The sequence below is a fragment of the Colletes gigas genome, unplaced genomic scaffold (assembly GCF_013123115.1).
Source record: "Colletes gigas isolate AHSC1104 unplaced genomic scaffold, ASM1312311v1 Colletes_gigas_Sc00005, whole genome shotgun sequence".
Taxonomy (NCBI): Eukaryota; Metazoa; Arthropoda; class Insecta; order Hymenoptera; family Colletidae; genus Colletes; species Colletes gigas.
The window spans coordinates 7,704,003-7,730,900 of NW_025106634.1; the positions used below are offsets into that span (position 1 = coordinate 7,704,003).

General features: G+C 45.7%; 1 protein-coding gene across 1 annotated transcript; it reads left to right on the forward strand.

The window, feature by feature from the left end:
• The first annotated feature begins 4,554 nt into the window (after nucleotides 1–4,554).
• On the forward strand, nucleotides 4,555–24,659 carry LOC122395246 (doublesex- and mab-3-related transcription factor A2). Its single transcript, XM_043392675.1, has 6 exons — nucleotides 4,555–4,824; nucleotides 7,171–7,522; nucleotides 22,314–22,436; nucleotides 22,722–22,996; nucleotides 23,515–23,827; nucleotides 24,334–24,659. The coding sequence occupies exons 1-6, from the start codon at nucleotides 4,555–4,557 to the stop codon at nucleotides 24,657–24,659; spliced, it is 1,659 nt and encodes a 552-aa protein (XP_043248610.1).
• Nucleotides 24,660–26,898: the final 2,239 nt, after the last annotated feature.

Sequence of the window (26,898 nt, forward strand, 5' to 3'; positions counted from 1 at the left end):
CATACGGTATTTCACCGGCGCCGGTACATCGCGACGGAGCCGCTGGTTTCGTACGGTGACGGTGCCACCGGTGAATGGCACGTGTGTATGAGTCCCTCGAAATATGTGCCTCCGCACGGGCTTCGACCCTGTCGCGAACCGACGCTCGTGAACATGGATCCTTCCTACGATCTCTCGGTCTTAACGGCGAATTGCCAGTCTCGATCGATTTCCCGCCTGTAAACTCGAAACTGATCCGCGAAGATCCTGTACTTGGGAAGTTATCGAATCAGGGGACTGGGAATATGCAAATGAAAATCTTTTTATTCGCATAGGTTAGGGTGCCACCATACATACGTATCTTGGAGACGACTCTGATCGTGTAATTAATAATTTCCAAGATGTTATTCGAAATAGAGTATAATGCCCATTTAAGTGGGCATGGTTCTCAGAATTCAACCGTTGCAGCGATAACGACCGGTGTCAAGTTGCGCTCGACACGCTCGACGCTCGCCTCCAAGATTAAGCGGAGATAGCTGCAGGCACTTAAGCGGCCATTACTGTCTTATGTATTTACATTCTAAAAATAATTATTTTGTATGTGTTTGAGCTCGTATTGTTGCCCGACGAGACATGGAATTATGTAACGTGGTGAACGTTGGAGGCAGTAACCGAAAGCTCGCGTGCAATTCGAGCAACGTGATTCCCGTGTCAGCACTCTTGTTCCCATGTTTGCCGGTTGATCGACAAACAGGTCACACAGTGTTCACCCACGCGGGTATCGTCGATCGTCGTACACCCTCCTCGTACCTGCTCTCTCATCGTTCTCCGACCTAGGGATCCGTCGGTCTAATCTCCCTTATCCGATCAGCGCTGATTTGATCAGCTGTTTCCGTGGTGTTGCCGATCCGGCCAATGTTGGCAAACATTGTAACTCGATACAGACGCGATCTTGATCTCGATCTCTGCTCTCCAGTGTAAACAGCCCGGAGGGGAGATCCCGCGTACGCGTTGTTACACGAGGGTACCTGCTACCAGTCGATCAATCGGATACTCGAGGAAACTTTTCGTAGGTCAGGAGGTAAGAATCGTGGGAGAGCCGCGGCCCGTGAAGGAACCGTTTCTTTTGATTTTACGGAACGCTTTGGGAATGTATACATTGTGCCTTTTGCTATTTCGAAAGCGCGTTGTTTGGATTTTATTTCGCACGGATTCAAATTTTTTCGTGCGCGTGGGCGTGGGCGTGCAAAATATGCGCGAAATTTGAATGTCATTTGTGCGAAAGCAGAATGCTTTGTGGTGGTTTGTTAGCGGCGATCAAAGGGGCGTGCGGAATAAAAAAAAATTTGGGTACAGAACGGCGATTTGTACAAAATATAGTTTTGAAAGCTTTACAAATTACTCGATGTAGCTCAACTACAATTTCTATTTCGATTCTTAATAAAAGGATTCTGTTTTTATATTATTTTTTTGTTCTCTTGGTTGTTGTATGTGATGTACGCCGAGTATGCAACGCGTTTTGATTCTTTAGATTTTCAAATATTGTGTACGTTGATTTAGGTTAGGTTAGATTGGGTATAGGTTAGCTAAACTGTTACTTTAATTTAAACGGATAGAAAGTCTTGCTTAGATTATAATCTCCCGAATCGCTTAAACGAGGTTGCGGAGGGGTTGCCCGATACTTTAACAGCAGGTGTGTATTGCCATGGCTATCGGTTTATTGATTTATCCATCGGGGCGCGTACGTTCGCTTTGAGTGGTTGATATGCCAGAGTAAAAAATGGTCCGTGTCGGTGTACGTACACCGATATCGATGAATGCCCCGTTTTCACGCATACTTTCAATGTTGCTCAAATCGTCATTGCGTTTTACAAATGATCGATAAACGCGTCGAAACATACAATTCAGTGAAAAGCTGAACGCTTTTACCCTGTTGACGAGTGAATGACTTTGAATTAGAGAAAAATCGAAACTCAATATACACTGCCTTTTTAAGTGTTGGCTGCAACACGTAGTACTATGGGCTGATTGACACGCGATGACGAAAATCATTGAATTTTATTCGAGATGCCATCGCACGATCAATATCGCTGAAGCAATAATAGTACCCATGTATTGCGAATAAGAGGTTGTAAGAGGTGTAAAAATGTTTGCAATCTTTTTATTAAAAAAAAGATTAGAACAAAGAGTAGACTGATTCTAGTTTATAAACATGTTGTTTTTTATATGATTTTCAGAATAATTTAAGAGATGTCAAGAAAGGGGAAAGAAACCACACCGGAAGGAAAGCAATTCGCATTGAAGTGTTCTAGAATACGATTGAGATTGTGTAAAGCACTGGAAACTTGGTAACATTCCCCTTCGTTTCTCGGTATCAGATGTCATGTAAGGTAATACAGCCGACAATGAGCGCAAATAATCATATTTAAATGCAAAATACCGGTTCCTTCGAACTGCATCTACATTAGTTACTTTCGTTCGCATGGTTAAGTCAAAAGTAATAATACCATTGTACGCACAGTACAGTATACGGCCTGGTATTGTGCGCAACGCGTCGACAGGCAGGAGTAGGTAGGCAAGCAGAGATACATATACAGGATCCAAATCATAGAATGCTTAATACATAGAATGCTTTTATTCCATTCTCATTGCCGGGTAAATAACATCTGTACATTAGATCACTATAAAATCGGTCGCCATTGGTGAACGACAATAGGGCTTCCCCCCATTGAAACCTCATTGTAGAATATGATTCAAGAAAGGCTCGTCGCTATGACGGTGTGTCCGTGTGGTTTACAGCGAGCGAGCTCGATGGATTTGAAAAAGAAAGAAGAAAAAAAAATAGAAGAGAGACGGACGACCACAAGCAACCGTGACCGAGCGAGCGAGCGGCTAAAAAAAAAAAAATAAAATAAAAGCAAAACGAACGAAAGAAAGAAAGAAAGAAGGGACATGTTCTTCTCCGAAGGGGACGAAGAAGGCGTGCATGGTTTAAAAACAGTCCCGGCCGAAACAAAAGGCGGAGCATAGAGAGAAACGTCTGAGCATCGCTTGCATTGTGTTTTATGTTGGAACGGGTTTTAAATAAAAGAGTAATGTGTTTGTCCGTTTTGCCTCCACCAGCACGATAGGAAATACACACGTCCGATACGCGCGTCTGTACGCATAGTTTATCGAGGGTGAGTAGGTAGGTGGGTACGCGGTTAGGTATGTCCCCCTTTCACCCCAGTCAGATATAAACTCTTAACATCTTGGTGGAACAGCGTGCTCGACCAATCGGGTAGGTGCGCGGGCGTGGCCGCGCCAAAGCGCGGCTTTGCGTTTGGCCGAAGCCCCGGGGTGGAACACTGTGGCACAGTGTTTTATTTCGCGCAACTGTGGAGGGGTCGTTAGTTTCTGCCCTATCCCTCCACGCTGAATTCCATCCCCCCCGCCCCTCCCGCCACCGCAGCACTGCCTCTTTCTCCTTTTGTCGCGTCGTCTCGCTCGCGCCGCCGCTCTTCCCGCATTGTTCGTCTCCTTTCACCGGACGCTCGCAGGTTTCTTTTCGTATTCTTTTTCCCTCTCGCAGTCCTTCCCGTTCACTTTTTCCACGTTCTTTCACGTTTTTCCACCGCACTTCGCGTTTTCTCTCTGTCCCTTTCCATACCCTCGCTTCCTAAACCGTCCCGTCGCGATTTCCATCCGTCCCCTCCGCCGCATCGTGCGGTCCCCCCCTCCCCCCGCCTCCTTGCACGTCCGCCTTCGGGCTCCCTCTTTGCTGCCGACACCACCGCCGCCGCCGCCGCCGCCGCTGCCGCTTCTCTGTCTCTCCACGCTACCTGAATCGACTCACCCGGGATGCTGCAATTGTTGACAATGCCGGAGAGCGAGAGAGAGTGCTGCGAGTGGAGTCGGGGCGATTCCGCATTTCGTACCCCGACACCCGTACGAACGGTGGTGCCACTGCTGTTCTTCGTCGGCGAACTTTCGGAAGTGTGGGCGCGTGCGCGCGTCTGCTAGTCGAGCTTTCCCGCTTCGCCGCGCACGTCGCTGCGGTAGCCGCGACCTCTCGCTCCTTCTCCCTCGCTCTACGTGCCGGCTCGAGAGTTTCTACCGAACAGCGTTAAATGTGATATTTCTTCGGTTGAAGTAAGAAGAGCCCCCGGTGTGATCGCGGTCTGTCTGTCGTCCGATCCGTGGCCCTCCATTTTTTTTCTGTCCACCGAGTAACGATCGAATGCCGGGGACTGGCGCCCGCGATACCACCAGCGTGCCCCTTGGTGCACCGGAGAACGAACTGACAAATCGCACGCAGTGGTTAACGAACTAACGACAGTGATCGGTTATTAGCGGGTTGTTAGAATGCGAGCGACGCGGGTCAGTGAATACTGGGCTTTATGCTCCCTCGAAAACGTTTGTTCCCGGTGATCGTTCTATCGTACGTCGTTCGTGCGTTCGACGACGATGCCCGCGTATCGTCCGTGACCGTTGTTTGAATCGTCGTCAATCGTTCAGTGATCGTCCGCGGCACATTTCTCGTTCGTCGTTGTTCCTTCAGCTGGCAAGTTTACGAACGTTCCGTCGTCCGATACGATGTCGTTACCGCGGGGTGTCGGTCTTGGTGTCGACGTGGGCCAATTGATGCAACACCAGCAACAGCAGCAGCAACATCACGTGCTACCAGCCGCGTTCTTCCTTCGTGCCAGTGCCGAGAGATACCAAAGGACACCGAAGTGCGCGAGATGCCGTAATCATGGTGTCGTTTCCGCATTGAAGGGCCACAAACGGTATTGCCGTTGGCGGGACTGCGTGTGTGCAAAATGTACTCTGATCGCCGAGAGGCAACGGGTGATGGCTGCCCAGGTAAGTAAAGTGTCACGTTACGTTTCGTTCTGCCAGAACTCTTTACTACGAGACGCGCTATATTCGTAGCAATTATTACATTTGGTCGTTCGGAAAGTTTGTAGCGAAATTCAGGTAAAACTGGTCACAGTTTATGCATTTGTGTGAACGCAGTAGTAAATTTTGAAACTGTAACATTGTATTTCATTGCTTTTTGCTTCTAAAACTGTATCTATTTTTTTCGGGTGTACTTTGTACTAATCTTTGACAGTGATTCAGACTGATTTTACCTTATTCTTCCTGGGACTCTAATTCAAAGATTATCAGTTGATGTTGATGTTCTATAATATTCAGAATGTTAATGAATTTTATTGAAATTTTCTACAAATGGCGCTTAGAACTATGACATTTTAGGTTATAATGAAGATCTCTGTTTGTGGGAAACGCTACAAACTTTCCGAACAACCCTCGTTTTAGATTTAGTTTAAAATCTGTGAAATAGAATCTCTGTGCGTATCTTGTCGTTTTATTCCGAGGCCGTCGGCCACTCGAATCGACGGATCGCTCGCAAAGCAACATAAACAATGGTGGGGATGATTAGGAAACTTATATCGAGGCGAACATCTGGTCTTTTAACGAGGATTCTGAATTATTTTTTAGTAGATTGAACTTATCATCTTTTGATAAAGATGTTATTAGTTGAACACTGTTAATTCAGAAGTAGAGAGAAGTACTGGTAGTTGCCTGTAGGAAACGCGATGGAAGCATTCTTTTGTAGCGTGTGTCAAGGGTGCAGTTTTCTTTCCCGCGACTTCGTGAAATGAATCAAGGAAGTGTGAACTGATTCAATTAGGATCAACGAGAGGGTCTCTTGAAACATGTGACTTTCTTTCCATATTGTTTCGTTCGTTCGTGTTCCTGAATACTTTTTTATCGTATCTCATATTTTGTTGTCCCATGTAGATTTCCGTCGCTCGCTGTATAAAATAAAGACCCATACTCCATAACCTAGAATTCGAATAGCGATAATGTTAAAATAATGATTTGTAGCGTTCGAGTATTTGTCGAATTTGAGTAGTAAATTATTTAAATAGTTTCAACCCTCTTTCAATGTATCATTCGCATTTTCAATTGCGGATGAAGTTACGAACATTGTTCCTTGATCTTGGGTCGTAACACTATACCCACTCGAGTGCTTTTGAATTACTGGTCCTCTTACCCTCCTATTGGATCATCTTGATATCGGAGGTTTCGTGATTGTACCTGTATCGTATCTCGTAAGATATCTTCGAACGATATATCTCGAAAGCAACCCTTCGAGCTAAGGTCAAATCTGATTTAACCGCGGAACGATTGAGCCACGAGTCCTCCATCTTGTTATTCTTTCCAGTGTTAATGATCTATCACTCCAGTCGTCGAAAAAGTTTAATGAAAAAGTGGTTTAAAGTCTCGTTGTCGCGTATAAATCTAGAGAATCATGGATTTAGTAACGTAGATTAACTTCTCAAAGCATCTGTTCGCATTTCATTTAAAATAGCGGGACAAAAGCGCGAACCAGAAGGAAAACCGTAAACAGGATTTCGAGGTTAAGGGGCCTCTTACCTTCAAAGCTCGTAAAAACTGGGTCTTTTAAAGATTTATTTTAGAAAACTGTGAAGTCGATCAATTTGAAACTTAACACGCGTGTTTTTCGTACTTAAAGAAAAATTACATAAATAAATGTTGAGGACGTTAACGTGTCAAATACAGGTATCCATTTTCATCCAAATACTTTTTTAAAACACTAAGTTTTCAGAATTTACACGTCGTATAAAACTTAATAAAACAAACATGTGCGTTATGTTTGCTTACAATTAGTTGTTGGATACCTATACTTCATTCGTGTTTTCTATAGCTCTTGCGTGCCCATAAGAACATACGACACTCGTATCTGTCTATATGCTTTTGTTTATGATGCTGTTGGGTCTCAAAAAATACATCTGGTATAGTTTCAAGCAAATACTTATGAAAGAAACGCAATCATGTGTCGCAATGGTTGTTCTTTTAAAAAATTATTTCGTCAATAAGACAACACTTGCGAGTATGCCACAAATCGTCCAGTGTCGCCTGTTTATGTTTAGAAGCAATGGCGGCGGTTGCATACTTGGTGATAGCCTCGAGTAATAGAAAGGGAAAAGAATTTCTCAGTTCTGTATGTAGGAACTTTACAAGAATTAATAAAGAAGATTTTGTCTGTTTTCATGAGATACAAAATGGTGGCGCGTTGGTATGTTTCGAAGAGATTGTCGCGTAAATGTTGCGTCGGTGGAATCGTTAAACTTCTCCCATGGTTATTAGGAATTTTAGGTAATGGACGATGATTTGCAGGTGGCGTTGCGGAGGCAGCAGGCCCAAGAGGAGAGCGAGGCGCGCGAGTTGGGCCTGCAATTGCAATACAATACGGGCAGCTGCACCACCGCCCCCGTTCTGCCCAGTGCGGCCAGCGCGACCACGCCAGCTGGTAGCCCGCCCCCGCACCCGGCCCACGTTTCCAGTCCCGGGGGTTTGGGAATTCCGGCGGCGGCGGCAGCCGCAGCCGCGGCCGCGGCCGCACACATCCAGACGCAACTCCAGCATCAGCAGCCAGACTGCGGCCTCCTGCAACGGAAGAGGCTTCCCCAGGACGAGTACCGGCAGCCCAAAATCGAGAAACAGGATCCGATCGTCGGTGGAATCGCAGGTGAGTGGGCGTCAGGACCAAAGGGGAATCCTAGTTAGCATCAACGCGTTAAAAGCTAGCAAACTCGCGATGCACAAGACAGACTAGGATAGAACTGTGGGGTCCGTCGCTTCCCATACTCGCCACCAGAGGGACTGTTCCTCTCGCAAGCGCTCGACCGACCTTCCGTCTGCATATATTCGCTCTTCGACTCTCCCTATCCTTGGGGGTCACAGGACCACCACAGGAACCTCAATGAATTAGAGTTTATTAACCAAGTATGGAACTAAGATGTATCTATCGCGGATATGGAGATCCTACTACTATAAGAACCGGGGTTTTCTGGTGAAAATTAAGATCTACTCCCTCCTTGCTCTTGCAAGCCTAGCTATCTTTCTATGATGCATGCAGCGACGACTGTAGATCGACACAGATTTAAAAGGCTACCTAGATGTTCGAAGAATGTTGGTGCGTCGTCCTGACCACAAACAGGTGGCGGGTTTGCGTCGCGGGGCAACCGTTCACCGGGCAGAAGAACGAGAGCACTCGCGGGCTCCGTTCTTACGGGAGCGAACGGCACGCGTGTGCACTTCACGGAGGGCGAGAACGAGCCAGCGAGGAGAAGTCTAGAAAGGAGCGAAGGGTTGAGCGCCGGAGAGAATTAAAAGCCGCCACTAACGAGTACGACTTCTGCTTTGAGTGGTATAATAAGGGGCCCCCGGGAGTTTGGCCATTATTTACTTAACATTATGGCCTCTGGCCACTTGCCCTATTTAGCCGTGTATGTTCACGCACGTTCCTAATGGGCACTCGTACGCAACTCATGCGTGCCGTACGCATGCGCTTTCTCTCTCTCTTGGTCGCGTGCCACATTTCTGCCCGCGTCGCACGTTTCGCGGAATCTCGAAAAAACAAAATTACGATCTTAGCCCGCCGTCAAGAAATTTGATCGACGAAAGAGTAGAAGGAGACCACCGTTTCACGGTGGACGATAACCTTGTTAGAAGTTTAACCCTTTGTGGCCCGGAGGACGTGTTTAATATCTCGTTCCAGCTGGTATACGAGCTTACGAGAGCAACGAGAAGCTAATTCTCAGTGAATTCTTTCGCATGGTTCGCGTCCCTTTTCATTTTCTTTGCGCTTTACATTCGAACCATACTATTATATTTTTCTTATGTGGAATGATTATACATGATTATAGTGGTTCCTACGCAGTATGAGAAACTCTAGTTAGTGACGTATCGATAGCCTTAGAGTTCTCTGAGTGGGAACCACTAGCAGCTGTTCGTAGATTGTCGTTCTACAGGCGTTAATAACTTTTTAATGAAGCCTCGATCAACAAATTCGTATTCTTGATTTTCGTCTTGTTTCGGCCTCTAAAATCTCCCACCAAATTTTTTATGTCGGATAATTGGACTATATCTACAGAAGAAGTGATAAAAAAGAAGAATATAATTACAGATCTCTGGCTACACATTATATTCGTCGTAATGAATTTTTTTCTCGAAAGTGAGTAGGATTTCGGGGGTACGTGTAATGACCAAAAATGATTGTAATCAACCCTTGCAACTGAAAATAATTTTTTTAGAACGATTTGAAAAATTTTAATTTTGACAAAAAATTTGTCCACATACTCGAATTTTTTTCTCGAAATTGCGTAGGATTTCGGTGGTATGTCTATTGACCAAAAATGATTGTAATTGACCCCCCTAGCTAAAAATAATTTTTTTAGAACGATTTGAAATTTTTGAATTTTGTCGGAAAATTTCCCACCTTCTCGAATTTTTTTCTAGAAACTGGGTAGGATTTCGGGGTTATGTCTATTGACCAAAAATTATTGCAATTGACCCCTGCGACCGAAAATAATTTTTCCAAAATGATTTGAAACTTTGTAATTTTGCCAAAAAATTTGTCCACATCTCGAATTTTTTTCTCGAAAGTGCGTAGGATTTCGGTGATATATCTATTGACCAAAAATGATTGTAATTTACCCCTCTAGCTAAAAATAATTTTTTTAAGACGATTTGAAATTTTTTTTCCCGACGAAAAATTTAGGCACCTTCTGTCATAATTACTCGGATAACTGGATTTTTAACGAAGTCTCAATCATCCATTTGACACCCTGTATACGTATTCAATCTCGTTCATTGGACGAAGATCAACTTCAACTGTGTAGTATAAGATTCAAAATGACCAAAATCTAATCTGATTAAATATGTTTTATTTTGTTCTGAACACGTGCCCGTGAATAAGGGACTTGCATCGGACAGAAATCACTTTTCGCGGGTATTTTTTCAATCCCCCGCCGTCGGAGGTCGAGGAACGCAATAGGAGCGTTCGGTTAGGGGATGGAAAGTTCGATTTCGCTCGGTTTCAATTACACCTACGCTCCTGTTGTTCGCGTTAGCCGAGCAGAAGGCACCTCCCCTTCCCTTCTTACCCCCCTGAAAAGTCGAGGGTCGCGAGTGCGGAAGATGTCTCTCCGTTCGATCTTCGAAACAGAGTGCTTACAGTAGTGTACAGAGGAGGCGCGTCTTCAGTCGAGAAGTTTTAGCCGTAATTGAATTTCTCGGGCCAGTGCCTACCACCGCGGGGGATTCTCGACCGGTTTGTTGGTTGGTCGGTCTCTGTATTCTTGCTAGCTCGGAGATCCTGAGGTTGCCAGGAGAGGGTTGATGCACTCTCGCTCTCTTCCTCCCCGTGGAAAGAGAGAGCCAACGCGATACGGTATTGTACATCTTCTGGATGCGATGCCGTTTGTGTTCTGCGCTAGCTGGAAACCCATCGTCCTTTCAATCGGCCAAGTTTCCTTCTGGCTTAAGATCAGGACTCTCGATCGCGCGAAGTCACTGTACTCACGCAGACCCTCCCTCGAAACGATCCAACGTCCATTCTTTCGGGCTTGCATCGCGCACAGTGTTAATATCTATCGATCTTGGCGCGATTAATACTCGGACATCGCTGTAGAATATACCAGTTTCACGAAAATAGTAACGAGAAACGTTTGGAGTCGTGAGCCTCGTTCTGATCGAGATCGCGAGGTAAGTGGAGCATTCTTTTGAACTTGCATCGCGCACAGTGTTAATATCTATCGATCTTGGCGCGATTAATACTTAAACATCGCTGTAGAATACGCCAGTTTCACGAAAATAGTAACGAGAAACGTTTGGAGTCGGGAGCCTCGTTTTGATCGAGATCGCGAGGTAAGTGGAGCATCCTTTCGGGCTTGCATCGCGCACAGTGTTAATATCTATCGATCTTGGCACGATTAATACTTGGACATCGCTGTAGAATATACCAGTTTCACGAAAATAGTAACGAAACGTTTGGAGTCTCGTTTTGATCGAGATCGCGAGGTAAGTGGAGCATTCTTTTGAACTTGCATCGCGCACAGTGTTAATATCTATCGATCTTGGCGCGATTAATACTTAGACATCGCTGTAGAATACGCCAGTTTCACGAAAATAGTAACGAGAAACGTTTGGAGTCGGGAGTCTCGTTGTGATCGAGATCGCGAGGTAAGTGGAGCATTCTTTCGGGCTTGCATCGCCACAGTGTTAATATCTATCGATCTTGGGGCGATTAATACTCAGACATCACTGTAGAGTATACCAGTTTCACGAAAATAGTAACGAAACGTTTGGAGTCTCGTTTTGATCGAGATCGCGAGGTAAGTGGAGACCCCGGGCCAATTTGGATGGCACGCATGTCAGTCTCGCGTATCAAAGGGGCCAGGGACGTGCACCGGCAGTCATTACGTCGAAAAGGTGGATGCAGAGATTTGGTCTTTCCAGCGGATTCCCTGAAGTAGGGAGGATACGGCTTTGTAGAGTCCCGGTACACACGCGACCGGGAAGAACCGTTCCTTTGTGTGTGCGTGTGCGGCGCACCCTTTATCCCGAAGGATCACTCCCGGTTGCTCCTTCGTCTACGGGGACCATTATCCGGCAGTTTCTCACAGTAGAAGCTTCTTCGAGTGTCCAAGAAACTTTGTGAAAGACCGGTCCCGTTTCCGTTCTTCCTCTTTCGTGGCTGCGGAGGACACCAGGAAATTATTTCACTCGACTGTGTACGTTCCTCCTTCGCTGTTCCGTTTCCACCTCCGCACGAACAGATCGTATCGCTGGAACAGTCGTGTACGAAGGGCGGAAAAGTCTCCACGAAGAAACTTTTTCGAAAATTTGTAACGGGAAGAGACCTCAAACTGTTCCACTTTGATTTCATCGTGCTTTTATGTGACGATACAGGCTCTCAGAGAACAACGAAAGTCATTTTTAAAACTTTCTGTCTCGTTTCCAAGTTACAAGAAAATCAAAGATGGCCGACTTCGAGGGGTCAATTTCTACCCCTTAAAGTGTATTTGAAAAAAAAGAAATTGAGCTATATCTGTCTGTATATGCTCTATATACCTAAAAAATTTCAGAATTATATTAATTTCCAATGAATTTCTCTTTCCTCTTTCCACTAATTTTTTGCAAACGTCGAATAAGAAAACCGTCCAAGTTCGAGATTCTTCGCGGTTCTCGGGGGCCCTCGAAGATTTTCGCGAAAATTTAGCTCGAACGTGCGGGGTCGAAGGGTCAAGGTGACGTGGCTCGAAGCTCTCGTAACTCGAAGCAACTTCATATTTAGCGCGCGAGTTTGCCGTGTACGGCGTCGACGTGAGGACTCGCGAGAGTACGCTGTTCGAATATTGAAATTCATCGTTCCGCGGGAACGAGATACCCCTGAGCGCGCGCTCCGTCCGTGGCTACTTATGTTTTAGCGACGTGCCTGGCAACATTGTTTGCAAAGAGTCAGCACGGCTTCGCGGAACATAGACCAGCCACGAACAGGACAGGCTTTAGACCCGGGCTCTACCTATTTGCATAGGTGTAGCCGCTCCTTCGAATGCACGTACACGTGCAACGCCGCCGTGGAAGCACGTTTCTAAGTATGTTTGAACAAAACTCCTGCCAGCGTACCCTTTCTAACCTCTGGCGAACGTTTGCTCGTCCATGATCGTCCGTGGATTCGCGATCTCGATCTGAGGCGAACCCTGGAAATCACTCGTCACGCTTACGACCGTGTTCCCAATATGAAATAGCATAATATATCGAATTTAGTAGAATCAGATGATTTTTGGAAGGCTCAGTTAGAGATCAGATAACGCTAGTAGTTTCTTGGATGCGCTGGTATTCCGAATATGCCGCGTTTCCTTTGTTATTCGAATAAAATTATATCCAAAGTCGTCACTGTAGCACGAAATTGCACGATAAACTCCATTGAAGAGCTCGCGGTCGATTATCCCGTGGATCGAGGAGAAAGATCGCGATAAGCGATACCTTTCGACTCAATTAAAGAGCGCGCAACTGTTCTACCCTGCGGGATGTAACAGAAGAAAGAAGAAGCCCTTCCGCGGTGAAGTACATATTTGATTAACCGTCGCTTCTTTTCTCTCTGTTTCGAGAGAGGTTTACTACGGCTTCCGAATAATATTTTTTTAAATTGAAGGCGAAAAGCGATCCGCCGGATAAGAAAACCATCGAGAATGAATATAAAACACTTCGCCGAACGATGAACGCCGGTCTCGTTTTTTAATCCGTGTCTTTTCTCCGCGCTCTCGCCTCCTTTCTTTGCATGCGATCGGTCGTTCGTCGGGGGAATTCGTTGCAACCTGTGATGCAAAGATGCATTTTACCTTGTTCGTTGCAACACGATTGCACGGACCTCGATACACTCTGCTTCCGTATCGAGAGATACAATTCGTTTAAAATACACAATAATTGCTAGTGAACGCAGGATATTTCGTAGCGCGATTAAGAAGGAATAAAAAGCAATGTTTATCGATAAGAATTTTTGAAATGGACTTTCGGGGTCGCGTTTCCGAGGCGAATACCCGACAGTGGTGGCGTAACAAGAAATTCCCCCGGGGGTGCATGGTCCGCGAAGCGTAAGGAGCGCGACGAGAGGAGTCGTCGTCGGTTTTCCAACCGGATCGCGGCGATGAGGCGCGAGGAGGGCAGAAAAGGGGATGCTAGGTGGCGAGGAGGAGGAGGACGAAGAGTGAAAAGAGTCAGAGGTCGACCCCGTGCCCTCCCCCGTGGCCCCGTTGGCGTTCAGCAACCGTTTACGAGGCATAAACGCCGAAACAAAAGGCGGCTGGGCGCGAAACAATTAAAAACGTTACGCCCGATCGCTCTCCACCGTTCTCCCTTTCCCCTTGATTTTTTTTTTTTGTCCCTCCTCCTCCTCTTCCGCACGTCGGTACCCTCCGTCGTCCTCGTGTCCTCTCGCTCGCTCACGGTCTCTTTTAACCACCCCTACGCGGCCCCATCGAATCCGTCGAGTATATACATCCATCCCTCCTGCTCGTTTTCACCCCTTTCACCGGTGCAACACGAAAACACACGGACGGTTAAACCGGCGCCCACACATTCCAGCCCCGGAAACAAAAGGGAATCGCGACGATTTAATGACTGATCGGGCTGTTGCTCGCTGTTGCTGTCGCCGCGGCGTTGCCTCAAGGACTTTCTCTCCTTCGTCTTCCGCTTCACGGATCTTCTTCTTCTTCTTCCTCTTCCATCAACGTGGTTCCCTTTCCCGCACTTTGGGCATTCTGTCTCCTCCTTTTTGACTACAATGCCCCTGTCTTCACCGTTTTGGTGTCTCCTCTGCCACGATCTTTAACCACTTTCTGCATCATCGATACTCGAAACAACGCTATCTCTCCGTTTAGACCAAAGTTGCGGATAATATTTTAATCCCCCAATGTTCATCGGACCAATCGTCAAATATGTTCCGAGTTCCTTTCCCGATTCCCTTTAAACCGCCTCCATTTTTCCTGACCACCGATTCTTTGCATCGCGCGAGTCTCCCTTCCTCTACCTGTTTTTTTTCTCCCTTTTTTGTCTTGGCACGGGCTCTCGATAACTTGCTTTTCTTCGCGCCCCCGAGCCCAACGGAGCGGCGATTTTCCCCGCGTGATTTTTCCCGGCGTGAGCCGATCCCCCCCGGGAGGGGGGAACGGTGCTATTTTCCGGGCGTATCGATACGTAATAATGAGAGTCCTTTCTCGTTGCTCGGCCCCCGTTCTTCCGGCGGTGGCGCGTTGCACGCCGGAGCGCACCGATTGCGGGCTGCCTCGTAACTGGAATATTTCGCACGACCTCTGGGCTGTCGCTTTTCACGGCGTCGTCCAATCGGATTAATTAATCTCACGGCGATCGGGCCTGGAATGTTTTCCGCGGAGGCGACCGATCAGGGCCACGACGAAAGAAATGAGAGCTGTATTTTACTACAACGGAGGGCCGATAATGCGAAACGAACGGGGACCCGATCGCTGCCATCGGGAATCGAGGCCTCCCACCCGCCATCGAAGATTGAAAAACGAGCCAGACCTAGGGATTTTTTTGCGCGATGGTATCGAAAAGAAACCACATTCCCTTCGCCCAACACCTTTAATCAGTCGATTATTTCGTCCACGAGATTAAAATCTGTTCTCTGGTTTATCATATTCGCTAGGGATATTTGAAAAAAAAGTAAAAGCACTAGGAAGTTTTCAAGTATACAGGGTGTTCGGCCAACCCTGGGAAAAATTTTAATGGGGGATTTTAGAGACCGAAATAAGACGAAAATCAAGAATACCAATTTGTTGATGGAGACTTCGTTAAAAAGTTATTAACGTTTAAAGTTCCGCCAGTACTGAATTTTTTTATCGAAAATGCGCAGGATTTCGGGGGTATGTCTATTCACCAAAAATGATTATAATTGACCCCTGTAACCGAAAATAATTTTTTCAAAACCATTTAATATTTTTTTTTTTTCGTCAAATATTTAGCCACCCTGTCGATTTTGTTTAAAATTCGTTTTTAATGTTTAGTAATTTTGTTTGACGCCCTACAGAAAAGTTGTCTAATACTTTTATGTAGGTACCCATGAGCTCTACTTCCTCCTAAAATTTCAATCCAATATATTCACTATTGTAGGAGTTATGGCTGTTTGAAAATTTGCCCATCTTTATGGGGGTTTTCTCATTTTATGAAGTTAAGGAATAACTTTTCGAATATTTTTGTAATTTCTACATATTCTCCATTAAAGTACGCGTTGTTTGCCTTTTTAAACATTAAAATCCTCCAATTCGTTCAGAAGTTATGATGCTTTAAAGTTTCGCATGAAAATTCGGGCAAACATTTCTGGCCTCACTACACATTTTCGGTAAGGAATTTTTTTCTAGAAAATGCTTAGGATTTCGGGGGTACATGTAATGGCCAAAAATGATTGTAATCGATCCTTGGAACTGAAAATAATTTTTTTAGAACGATTTGAAAAATTCTAATTTCACCGAAAAATTTGTCCACCTACTCGAATTTTTTTCTCGAAAGTGGGTAGGATTTCGAGGGTATGTCTATTCACCAAAAATGATTGTATTTGATCCTCGCAACCGAAAATAATTTTTTCGGAACGATTTGAAACTTTTTTTTTTTGACGAAAAATTTGACTACCTATTCGAATTTTTTTCTCGAAAATGTGCAGGATTTCGAGTGTATGTGTATTCACCAAAAATGATTGTATTTGATCCTCGCAACCGAAAATAATTTTTTCGGAACGATTTGAAACTTCTTTTTTTTGACGAAAAATTTGACTACCTATTCGAATTTTTTTCTCGAAAATGGGTAGGATTTCGAGGGTATGTGTATTCACCAAAAATGACTGTAATTGATTCCCGCAACCGAAAATAATTTTTCCAAAACGATTTGAAATTTTTGAGTTTAATTGTTAATAACTTTTTAACAAAGGCTCAGTCAAGAAATTGATATTCTTGACTTTCGTCTTATTTTGGCCTCTAGAATCTCCCATTACAATTTCTCTCAGGGGTAGCCGAACACCCCTGTATAAGTATACCGACGTAACTTTTTCTAAAATAGTAGTATTAGAGAAATTTCGTATAATACGATGATCAATCGTATAAAAATGTTTTTTGCTTCGGTGGAAAAGAGCGAATCCGTTCCGTTTGAGAAATAAGGGACGTGGATTTAGTTTGCAGAAAGGTGGAGAAAGGACGGAGTACTCCCGAAGTCGCAAACAGCCGGTTATTTTACGATCTTCCGAACAATGGGAAATGATAATTCATAGTGGGTGGTTTCTACGACCCTCGCCATTACCCGGGGCTCCGAAAGGCCAGAGGCACCAAAGTCCGCGGGCACCGTGGGGTTATACGGGCGAACCGACACTGCTGGTGATAACTGTAACGCCTCGAAGGGTTATTTATTGCGAGAATTTTCGCGGTTGTCCCCGTACAACCCCTTTTTTTCCATTCCCGACGGAATACGCAATAACGCTGTGTCATCGTATTCTCTCCTCGCCTCCTACACCCCTTTTTTCGCGCCGACCGCCATTTAGGGGAATAAGTGGTTTCCGAACCCGATCCGAATTATAAGACCCGGGAAAATTCGTCACGGTATCCGGAAAAAATTTAGTAATTCTTTTAACGCTGTTCTCTGCAGTCCTCGCCGCCATCTTGTATTCTTTCTTCAGCCCTAGAGCCACTGTATCTTCCATATTTCCATTTTCAATTTTCTGGGTTCTACACTTGTTATCGCTATCTTTTTCTTCTTTTTATCGTTATTAACATTTTGCACAAATTAATAATCGAGGTTAAGCGAGATTCTACTAAGAGCTACGACACAGATGCTACTAAGAGCTGCCACCTTATTCATTAATCATACACCATAGATGGCGATCCCCACGGGAATCTCCCCAGAATATAAAAATGCAAACGGATACTCGTTAGAATTAATATATTTTATTCTTTGGTCGTACGGAAACCACCGTACGAGTTACCACCGCTGAAATACCGGGAACACCGTTGTACGGGGTGGGAGTATTCTTAGGGTAACAGAGCCGCGATTAATTAGACGTCCATGGCGTACAAGTCCGCAGGCACTCTTGACCGATGACAAGACGCACTCGAAGCAGATACACACGGGCTGGAGCGTGTGCACACGTCCGCGTTGTTGTAGGTCTACGCCCTAACCCGCGCCGCGGCGTATCAGCGTACGGTGGAGACAGACGCGGACAATGGAATCATGCGAGGACAATGCCGAATAATTTAGAATGGCATATAGATATCGGGAGCTTCCGGCCTACGGCGGCGCTGCATAATAGAGAATAGGAGTAATAGGACACAGGCTGCAGGGCAACTGTGGAGGACACGAAACATCCCTATAAATTAGGCTTAGGCTCAGCCACCCCACCCGACCGACCCACCGTTTCGTTTCTCGATACAACCTCTTCTTATCGCCGCTTCCACCCATTCGAATTTCAAACCATTCGTGTCTGCTACAAACAGTGTCCAGAAAATGGCGGATTAATCGACATTTCTGGGAAATTTTAATTTTCAACGAAGAGATTGAGGCAATCTTCTACAGAGCTCCTAATAGAATTAAAGATCCGCCAGCACAAGTATTAGATATTAATATCATCTCTGACTACCACAAAATGGACGTTTCGACGCGGCCATAAACGACGGGATCGTATTGTAAAATTAGGCACTGTCTATGTGTTTTTTAAGCACACTATCGAATAAATTCCGTTCGTCCATGAACTGGTAATAAATCGTGTAAGGTTACACAGAGGGGTAGGCGCCGGTACCTCGGGCGTTGAAACGAGTTTTATTAACTTTCTCGATCGTCTCCGAGTACCGACGAGTGTATAGGGATACGTTACACCATAGAGACCGAGGAGAAGTTAGATTTCGTCGTGTGTGCCCCCGACGGGCGAAGCAGGAGAGAGAGAACAAGAGATTACAATAAATTGCACGCACCCTTCTCGAAATACAAGACAAGCTCCAGATACAGGGAACGGCGAAAGAACGGGAAAAAGATTCCTCGTTCGCGATACTGTGTTCCCTTTTTCTGTTGCGTCGCGTTTCATGGGCGTGACCTATCACAATGGTCTCCGTTTTCACACCTTTTCCTCGCCCTATTGATTAGGGAGCTACGGAGCTTTACGGATAATCCGTTCCCCCGTTGGCAAATCGGTCGCGAACATGCTACCCGGGTCTCAGGTTCCACGACAATGTGTTGATTCCTTCATTGAACGTTTTTGACAAATTTCAAGACACCCATCGTTTGATGAAATAGAAAGAAATGAATTTTAAATGATTATAAATAATTATAAATCTTTTCGATCGACTTTTGACTTTGCAAAACGTTAAATATCTCCTGAACTATTGAGTCTTTACCCTGTACCCCCAAAATCCCGGGTACCATTAGCTCCTCCGAAACTCTATTGTGCAAAAGCTCGTCACGGGGGTGGGTGGTGGGCTTCGGGACGTTTGCTAGTCAGCGGAAAGGAATGCAATAAGGGACGGTGTTAATGTAGCCGCTGGACGGTCGGGAAATTCCCGTCGAGCGTCTCCGTCGGGCGAGCAAAATATCTCCGTTCGCGTCTAGTTTCTCCCTCGGCCAGCCGGGATTATGAGACAGTTATTAAAATATCATTCTTCCCGGTGACCCTTGGCGGCATCTCGACCCCGAAATCACCCCTCTCGGTCGACGCGTATCCGCAAACAGGGGCGAGAGTCGTCGGTGCTCGCGCTACGTGGGTGGTGGTACCCGTGTGTATCCTTTGCACGGTCCTGGCCTAACGAAGTGCATGTTTACCGCGTCCTTGAAGCGGAGGGAGGCTTCCTGTATACTCCCCCGGCGAGGGCGTGTACGAAAGAAACGATTAAAGAAGGGTGCTTCCGACTTGGATGAACTTTTTCAGCCCTGGGACGAGCACGAGTTATCGGAGCATACGGTTATGTATTCGTGGTGTTCGAGTTATGGAATTTGGACTAATATGGAATACCAAACAATGTTAAAGAATCGTGATTTTACCATCTATTGGCGACGAATGCGATCGATTATTGTCATTTGTTGCAACTAGCGTGTGTATGCCCGAATTTTAAATCAACCTGTGTTCGTAAAAGAATATCGCAGTCTGAGATTTACTTAATATTGGGTCTTTTTTTCCAAATGGAGTCGAGTCAAGGAACCTTCGTCTTTTCCAAAACGGTCCCGGACCATTTTCACCCCTCCAAGAGCATCGTGGCGCACTTTGTGCCGGTCTGGGTGCTCGAGGTTGTTAGAAATAATTGCGAGAGGCCCGTGTACGCGCAGGTTCCTTCGTCGCTGAGAGTAATACAACCGGGTTCGAGAGTGCCGTTATAACGTGCTGAGGCGTACACGCGTGCACGGCCATTGAGCCCTCGTCAATGCGTGAAAGAATCCCCGCGGCCGACCCCCGGACCCGGGGGGTGCGTCGACCGCTGAAGAAAGTCTGCTCCGGCTGACCGCTCGTTAAAAAGTTTAACCGGCCGTTTATTAGCGGAACAGAGCGAGACGGATGTAGGGCGAGGAAATGTAGCCTTCCACCCTACCATTTCGCGGACGCTCGAGACCCGCTTCATCCCCTGGTCTACACCCCCTCGCCACCCCGGCCCCCTTTCTCTTCGTGGGTTAAATCTTGACGCCGCACGCTTCCGATAACAAGGTTGCCTTCGAGTGCCTCTCTCTGGCAAAACCACGGGGATTCGTTCCCGAGCAACTATATAACAAGTGTCTCGATGTTTAAGTTAATTGCTGCGGTTCTCGTTTCTCCTCGGTTTCGACGCGTTAACCTTTTCACTGGGGGGGAGAAAGCTAACTTATTGGAACGACGTACAGTCTTGGATACATAGAGATGCAATTAGGAAGAAAATTGAACCTTGGACCTTTTAATTTTTGTTAATGTCCAAGGGATTAAATATCTTCTCGACGCGTTCACTGTCTGTAACCCATATGTGGGCCATAGCACCACGTTATTGGATACGCCGCTGTGAAATCAGACAGTGAACGCGTTCGAAAGTGTTACCTATTCGTTATCGATAGCGTTACAAAGTATGATAGTTTCTCTTTAAAATAAGCGTAACCCCAATAATAAAGAACGTGCAATTAGGAAGAAAATTGAACCTTGGACCTTTTAGTTTTTGTCAGTGTTCAAGGGATGAAATATCTTCTCGACGCGTTCACTGTCTGTAACCCATATGTGGGTCATAGCACCACGTTATTGGATACGCCGCTGTGAAATCAGACAGTGAACGCGTTCGAAAGTGTTACCTATTCATTATTGATAGCGTCACAAAGTATGATAGTTTCTCTTTAAAGTACGCATAACCCCAATAATAAAGAATGTTTTTTAGCAAAGTTACAGTTGTTCGAAGAAACCGTCTGTGTAATTTCTGTATTATGAATATTAATATTTTGTATTTGAACGCGTATGCAAGTGTACAAGACAAGTACCAGGGTTCTTAAACTACAAGTATTTTTCTCGTCCAACGTGCTTGAGCTAACGGGAAACGAATTTCACTCGGGATGGAACTTGACCCGATGAAATTTATAGACACTTTGCTCCGCGAACGATAGATCAAAGTGTATATATTACTGTATGTTTGTGACGATGTGTTCCACGAGTTAACTTCGTGTTTAACTTCTTGCAAAACGTTGCGCGGACGAAACTCGCTTGAAAGCGCCGGTACGAGTTGCTCCTCCGACCAGGCACTTTAAATAAGACACACGAAGAAGCAAAAACGCGCGTTGCGCAATCAGGCCGTGTTTGAGGAACAATTTACTCGCGTGTCATCCTCGAAAGTTAATTACTGTCGCGGTTGGCTCGAAATGTTTTTTAAAACCTCGCGATTCCAACGATCCTCGAAGATCTAAATATATTTATACTTTGCCTCTTTGGCACTCCCGAATAATAATAGTTTCAAAGGGAAATCGTACATTTTTATCGTTTAAAGCTTTAGTAGCGAGCACTTTTATAGAACCAAGCAACGGACGACATTTTGAAACGTTGTTATTCGTTGATCCTGGAAACGAAAGGTTCTGTCTCGTTTCCAAGCGCGAAAAAGCAGAAAACGTACGGAAAAGTCCTGGATAATAGTTTACTGGCTCGAATATTTCCCTACAGATTCTCGATAACGAGCCCCGATAACGACCACGCGCCGCGGAGAAAATAAACGAGCCGAATCGCGGGTTTTCCGTTTCACTTGAACCCAATCGTCCCCGCAGAAATACAAGTTTCGAGCCGGGCTGGTAACGACGACCGAAGAAACTTAAAGGGCGCCGAGAACTGACCGCATTAAAGTCTCCGCGGCTCTTCAGCGCGCCGGAAATACACGAGTAAATAATTATGGCTACCAACGGCGCTGCCCGTCGGTGGTTTCCGTCTTATTATTTCCAAACGTATTCTAAAATGTCCGTAAATCTAGCGTTAAACAGTTGAGGTAAGGGATGAAACTTCTCCAAAGAGACGCCATTTTGGGCAAATGGAGGATCACATAAATTTTCAAATAACTACATTGACAATCCACTTAAGGGTCAAAGATCGTTCTAACCCTAATATTACATTTCGATTCCCACAACAAAATGGCTTCCCTCGAATAGTGAGCGAGTTAATGGCCGCATTCACAGTAACGAAATCGTCACACGCTTTGTACCGATTCCGCGAACTGTCCAACGAGGTTACCCGGTGCTCGGAACGGGCCCCATGCCTGGTAAATACCGGGCGGTCCCCGACAATAAAAGATGCACAACGTATTTTCGAGGGTGTCGAGGATACGTAAGAGTCAATTCGGCGTGCGTCGTAGAACAATACAAAGTGTTTGCTCGATGGAGAATTTCATAGGTATTGTGCGTACCTACGCGTGCTTTTTCTTTCGTTCTTTGTTTTCTTTTTTTCTTTCTCTCCTTTTTCTCTTTTCTTCTTTTTTTTCAAGCCCGGAACGATACGTGTTTTGTTCCAGGCACAAAGAGGTCGAGAATCTCTGAGAGCACTACGGGAACAATGCTTTCCACGAGCGACACCGGTAACGAAGACGACCGTGACTCCGACTCCGGCGGGGAACTTCTCGCTGACCGTCCATTGGGTGAGATTTCTTCTTTCCTTAAGGTCTGGGTTAACTGCGTTCTTGAACGTGTTCCTATACACCTGGTGGACGATTCGAATTAGAGATCATTGGCTAGAAACGCGAGACTTAGGGTAGCAGGATTTAGATAGAGATTTAATAGACTCCAGAGTTCTTCAAACTTGTTATACGAAGGCCATTTAAACACTCGAAGAAACATTTAATAGCACAAGCAATAGAAATATAAACTGATGATTTTGTATCCCAAACTCCCTTATTTAACCGTATGTATTGTTTGTGTAACAGGAGTGGCGACGTCGATCGGATTAACGGATAATGATACGCCGAGGAAGCGGTCCAGTAGTCTGAACGATTCCGAGGAAGGAAGTCCGGAACCTGGTTCGCAGAGTCCGACGCACACGCCGCCACTAACGCCAGCATTGACCCCGCAAAGGGAAGACACGCCGGCGCCAGAGAATCTCAGCCTCCGCAAAACCGGGAGTCCCCAGCAAACCCAGCAGACCCTGCAACCGGTGGACCTCGTGCAACCCAGACCCAGCCCTCCGCTACCTTCGCTGGCGGTGAGTTGAGTCCCTCTATAAGCTCCTCCTTTGGTTAATCTTCGTTTTGGTATAAAATATATCTCAAGCAGACACTCGATAAAATACTAAATATTAATCTATCAATCGTCGACTGCCACCAAGGCAATGATAGTAAGGTCGGAAACTAGGACCCAGTTGGCCTGAGTTCGATTCCATGACTACACAAATTCTTTTCCTCTTGATATAGATAAATTTTAACCCTTTGCACTCCGAATTATATTTCAATTTTGTTACCAGCAGCTCCCAACGCCTTCAAGTGTTTTATTTGAAATTTACCTGTTAAAATATCTGTTTTATTTACACTGTTGTTTTTTGTAATTTTCAATATCTTTTTGGTTTTGACTTGAAAAAGTGTCGAGTGGGACTTGACGATGGAGCTCCTGGGATAAAAATTGATGTCGAATCACACTCGACATAGGAGTGCAAAGGGTTAAATGATGCCCCTTCGTGTTTATTAAAATGTATAACGTACATGGAAGTAGTTTCTTCCGTTTCAGGCTGCAGCGACGGCAGTGCACTTTCCACCGTACGCGCCTCTTTATGGACCCGCGGCAAGTTCCCTCTACTGTTCACCGGCCCTCTACCAGCACCACCATCACATGCCAGAGCCCCGCGAGATTCAGATGCAGATGCAGATGCAGATGCAAAACATCCAACAGTCTTGCGGTCTTCAGTTGCAGCAGCAGCAACAGCAACAACAGCAGCAGCAGCAGCAGCAACAGCAACAACGGTCCCCGGTGGACGTTTTGCTGCGAGTCTTTCCGGGAAGGCGTCGCGCGGACGTGGAGGCTCTGCTGCACCGGTGTAAAGGTAGGGCCCCAGCAATCCGATATTCGCAGACAGAACTCGATATACCCGGTGGCCAGGTCCCTTTTCAGAATCGTTCTCGAGTTTCAATTCTAAACCGCGGCGAGCAATTAGCGACCCTTGGAATTAGAACCGCGAATCTTTTCGAGGGGTGGGGGTTCCCTTCGCGCTAAACGGGAAGTTTCTAATACCGGAAATATTATTATATAATAGTGGACTGAAACTTTGGTTAAACTTTGGTATAGAATTTGAACGGATCGTTAGGTGTACCCTAATATCGGACATAGACTCAGAGATATCGGCACAAGGTTCGTGTGTCTTATTTGTTGCTTTCTAAGGAAACCACGCGAATGGTTTCCAAAGTTTGAAGAATTCGAATCGATTTGAAAATTGTAACCCAAATCAGCCTCCCCCCCCCCTCTGTCCTGGCGGAGGGTTTCGTTGACAAAGAACCCGAACTCCCGACAGTATCTCGCCATCAGAAAGAAAGCAAGCTGTCTGTGTCGCAGGCGACGTAGTCTCCGCCATGGAGGTGCTGGTCTGCGAGGACAGTCTGCAACCGAAGTCGGCGTTCTCACCGCTGGCGGGCGCGTTGGCGTCGGCGGCGGCGGCGTCCGCGTCTGTATCGGCCGCGTACGCGACCCGCGCCGCGTACTGCACCACTCCCATACCCTCGACCAGACACAGGTTCCTGGCTGCGCCTTACGCGGGCACCGGTTACCTGCCCACGGTGATCAAGCCGCCCAATCAGAGCCTGCACGCGAACGGTACCGGCGACGCCTATCGGGAAACCAGTCCCGACGACGCCAGCGACAAGACCAGCTACTCCGAGTGACCTGACGACGCGCAGGCTGCCACCTGGTCTTACCTGCAATAGCCGTGGGACGACGGGCTGCTCGGGAGGAGGGACTTCGATCGGGCAAATGGCGACGGGACGAACGCTCGATGAGGGATTCGCGGTCGTCGCGGACGTGACACCGCTTCTGGGCTTCCTAGGAGTACCGAACCAACTTTTCAGAGCGATCGAAGGACGTTCAAGGTCGAAGATGGCGGACCAGCGACGAGCTTCACGGAGGAATTTTTGGACCAACGTCGAACATCTCGGGAGAATTGTTCGAGGAGTGCGAGTTGATCCTACGATCCTAACACGGTTAACGACATTTGAAGAATGGTTGTTTGGAATTAATTTGAGATTAATTACGATCGAAGGATTTGGAAGGATGAAGATCTTGAAGGACGGTTCTTATGTAAGTCGATCCCAAGTGTCTAGAGGAATTCTCATTGACAATAATGCACCGGGGAATGCTCTTTAAGGAGTGATTTAGACGAAGGATTTCGATCGATGTTGGGGAGATGTTAAAGAATGGTTTCGGAATGTTGCACGAGTTGAGCTTGAGTTTTTTTCATGCAGATCGCAAGATCTTGAAAACAGGGCTTCCGGAATTAGTTTGAAATTGTGGCGAGGGATATTTCAAAATTTCCACCTTGGTCCCTTACAATTTAATAGAATTGACTGTTTACACGAAGAATGCATATTTACTGTTGACCAGTGTTATTAAATGCTCTAATTTCATTGTTTCCAAACATCCCCGAAACCGACATATTTTGTTTTGTTCCTGCTAAGTTACAAATTTTAATCGTCCAAAGTCACCTGATACACGAACAATTCAGCGATTGAAAAGGTTGCAAAGTGTCGGAAGGAGAAGTTCCGGTGACGCCATTGGGCCGGAATCGAGTCCCACAGTAGAGTCATAGTTCTACGAGTGTTCGCGTGGGAGGTTCCCCGAACAGGAAAAACTTAGTTTTCTTCCGGGAAGAGTCGGGCGTATTAATAAATGATCTTATACGTACTTAATCGCAGTCGAGAACGAATCGAAGTTAAACAGAGACGCGAAAGATGTTTCCCTAGATCCTTCCTGGCGCGTCGAAGTCGCCAGAGGACACGAAGAAGACTTTGTGAGTAACTTCCTGAGAATACACTTCGTACTAATCCGTTTCTTCCGACCCGATGTTTCGAAGAGAACGGGCAAAGCGTATGTTAAAACGAACAAACGAGCCGCGTTGCAACGAGATATACCTTTATACATGTGTAGATAAAAATCGAACGGTAATTAAGAAGTATGTGTGTAGGCAACAAAAAAAAAAAAATAAATAAATAAATAAATAATTAAAAGAAAAAATGTATCGTCAGAATAAAGGTGAAAACGGATACTGTAAATACGCGTGAACCGCTTTAGCTAATCCGCCATTGTATTAATCGAAGCAGCTGTCGACACGGAGTATGTTAGATCGTTAACGTCGTATACAAAGTAAAAGAATGAGAGAGAATGAGAGAAAGAGAAAATTAAAGAAAATGCGTTTTAACGCGTTTCGTTCCAGGAGCGTGTGCATATAACGACGAATTATACATAAGTGTTTGCCTGTAAGTATAACGGCTCTAAGATGTTTAGATTTGCCGGCGACCGGACGCGTCGTTCTTTGTAGTTACCATATGTTATCCGAAGAAATGTATAGACGGAATATAAGAACAATAAATAAGATATTGATACTCCATTCGTTGCCTCGGTTGATCCCGGTGTTCATCGTCGCTTCGTCGAAAAAAAAAAGAAACTATAAACTATATAATAATTTTTATTTTTATTCTTAAGAGGAACGGAACATGTCGCAGCCAACGACCACCGACAGATCCGTCTGTGAACTCTCTGTCCAACGAGTGCAGTAAGTTGAACAAATCTGAAATTTCTGGTCTGGAAAATACACCTTTGCATGACTTACATGAATCTTTTTTGTTGATTCAGTGATCTTTCAGTGGCCTTTCAGTTCTCGAGGAACGCGAGTCTAACCGGTAAGTAAATATCATCCCCAAGTTAAACCTAAATTACTCGAGAGACAGTTTCATCGAGAAAGTTGTGCAAAGTTGTGTAGCCTCCTCGAAAACACTCGTTCGTTTTCCAACGAATTCTGTTCGAAACGTTCCCAAGGCTGTTTTCGATGTGCATCGAAAGGAGACACTTGTCCCCGGGGGACCCCTTTGGTTCGTCGCAGTCGTTCCCAAACAGATGCCTCGGACAATA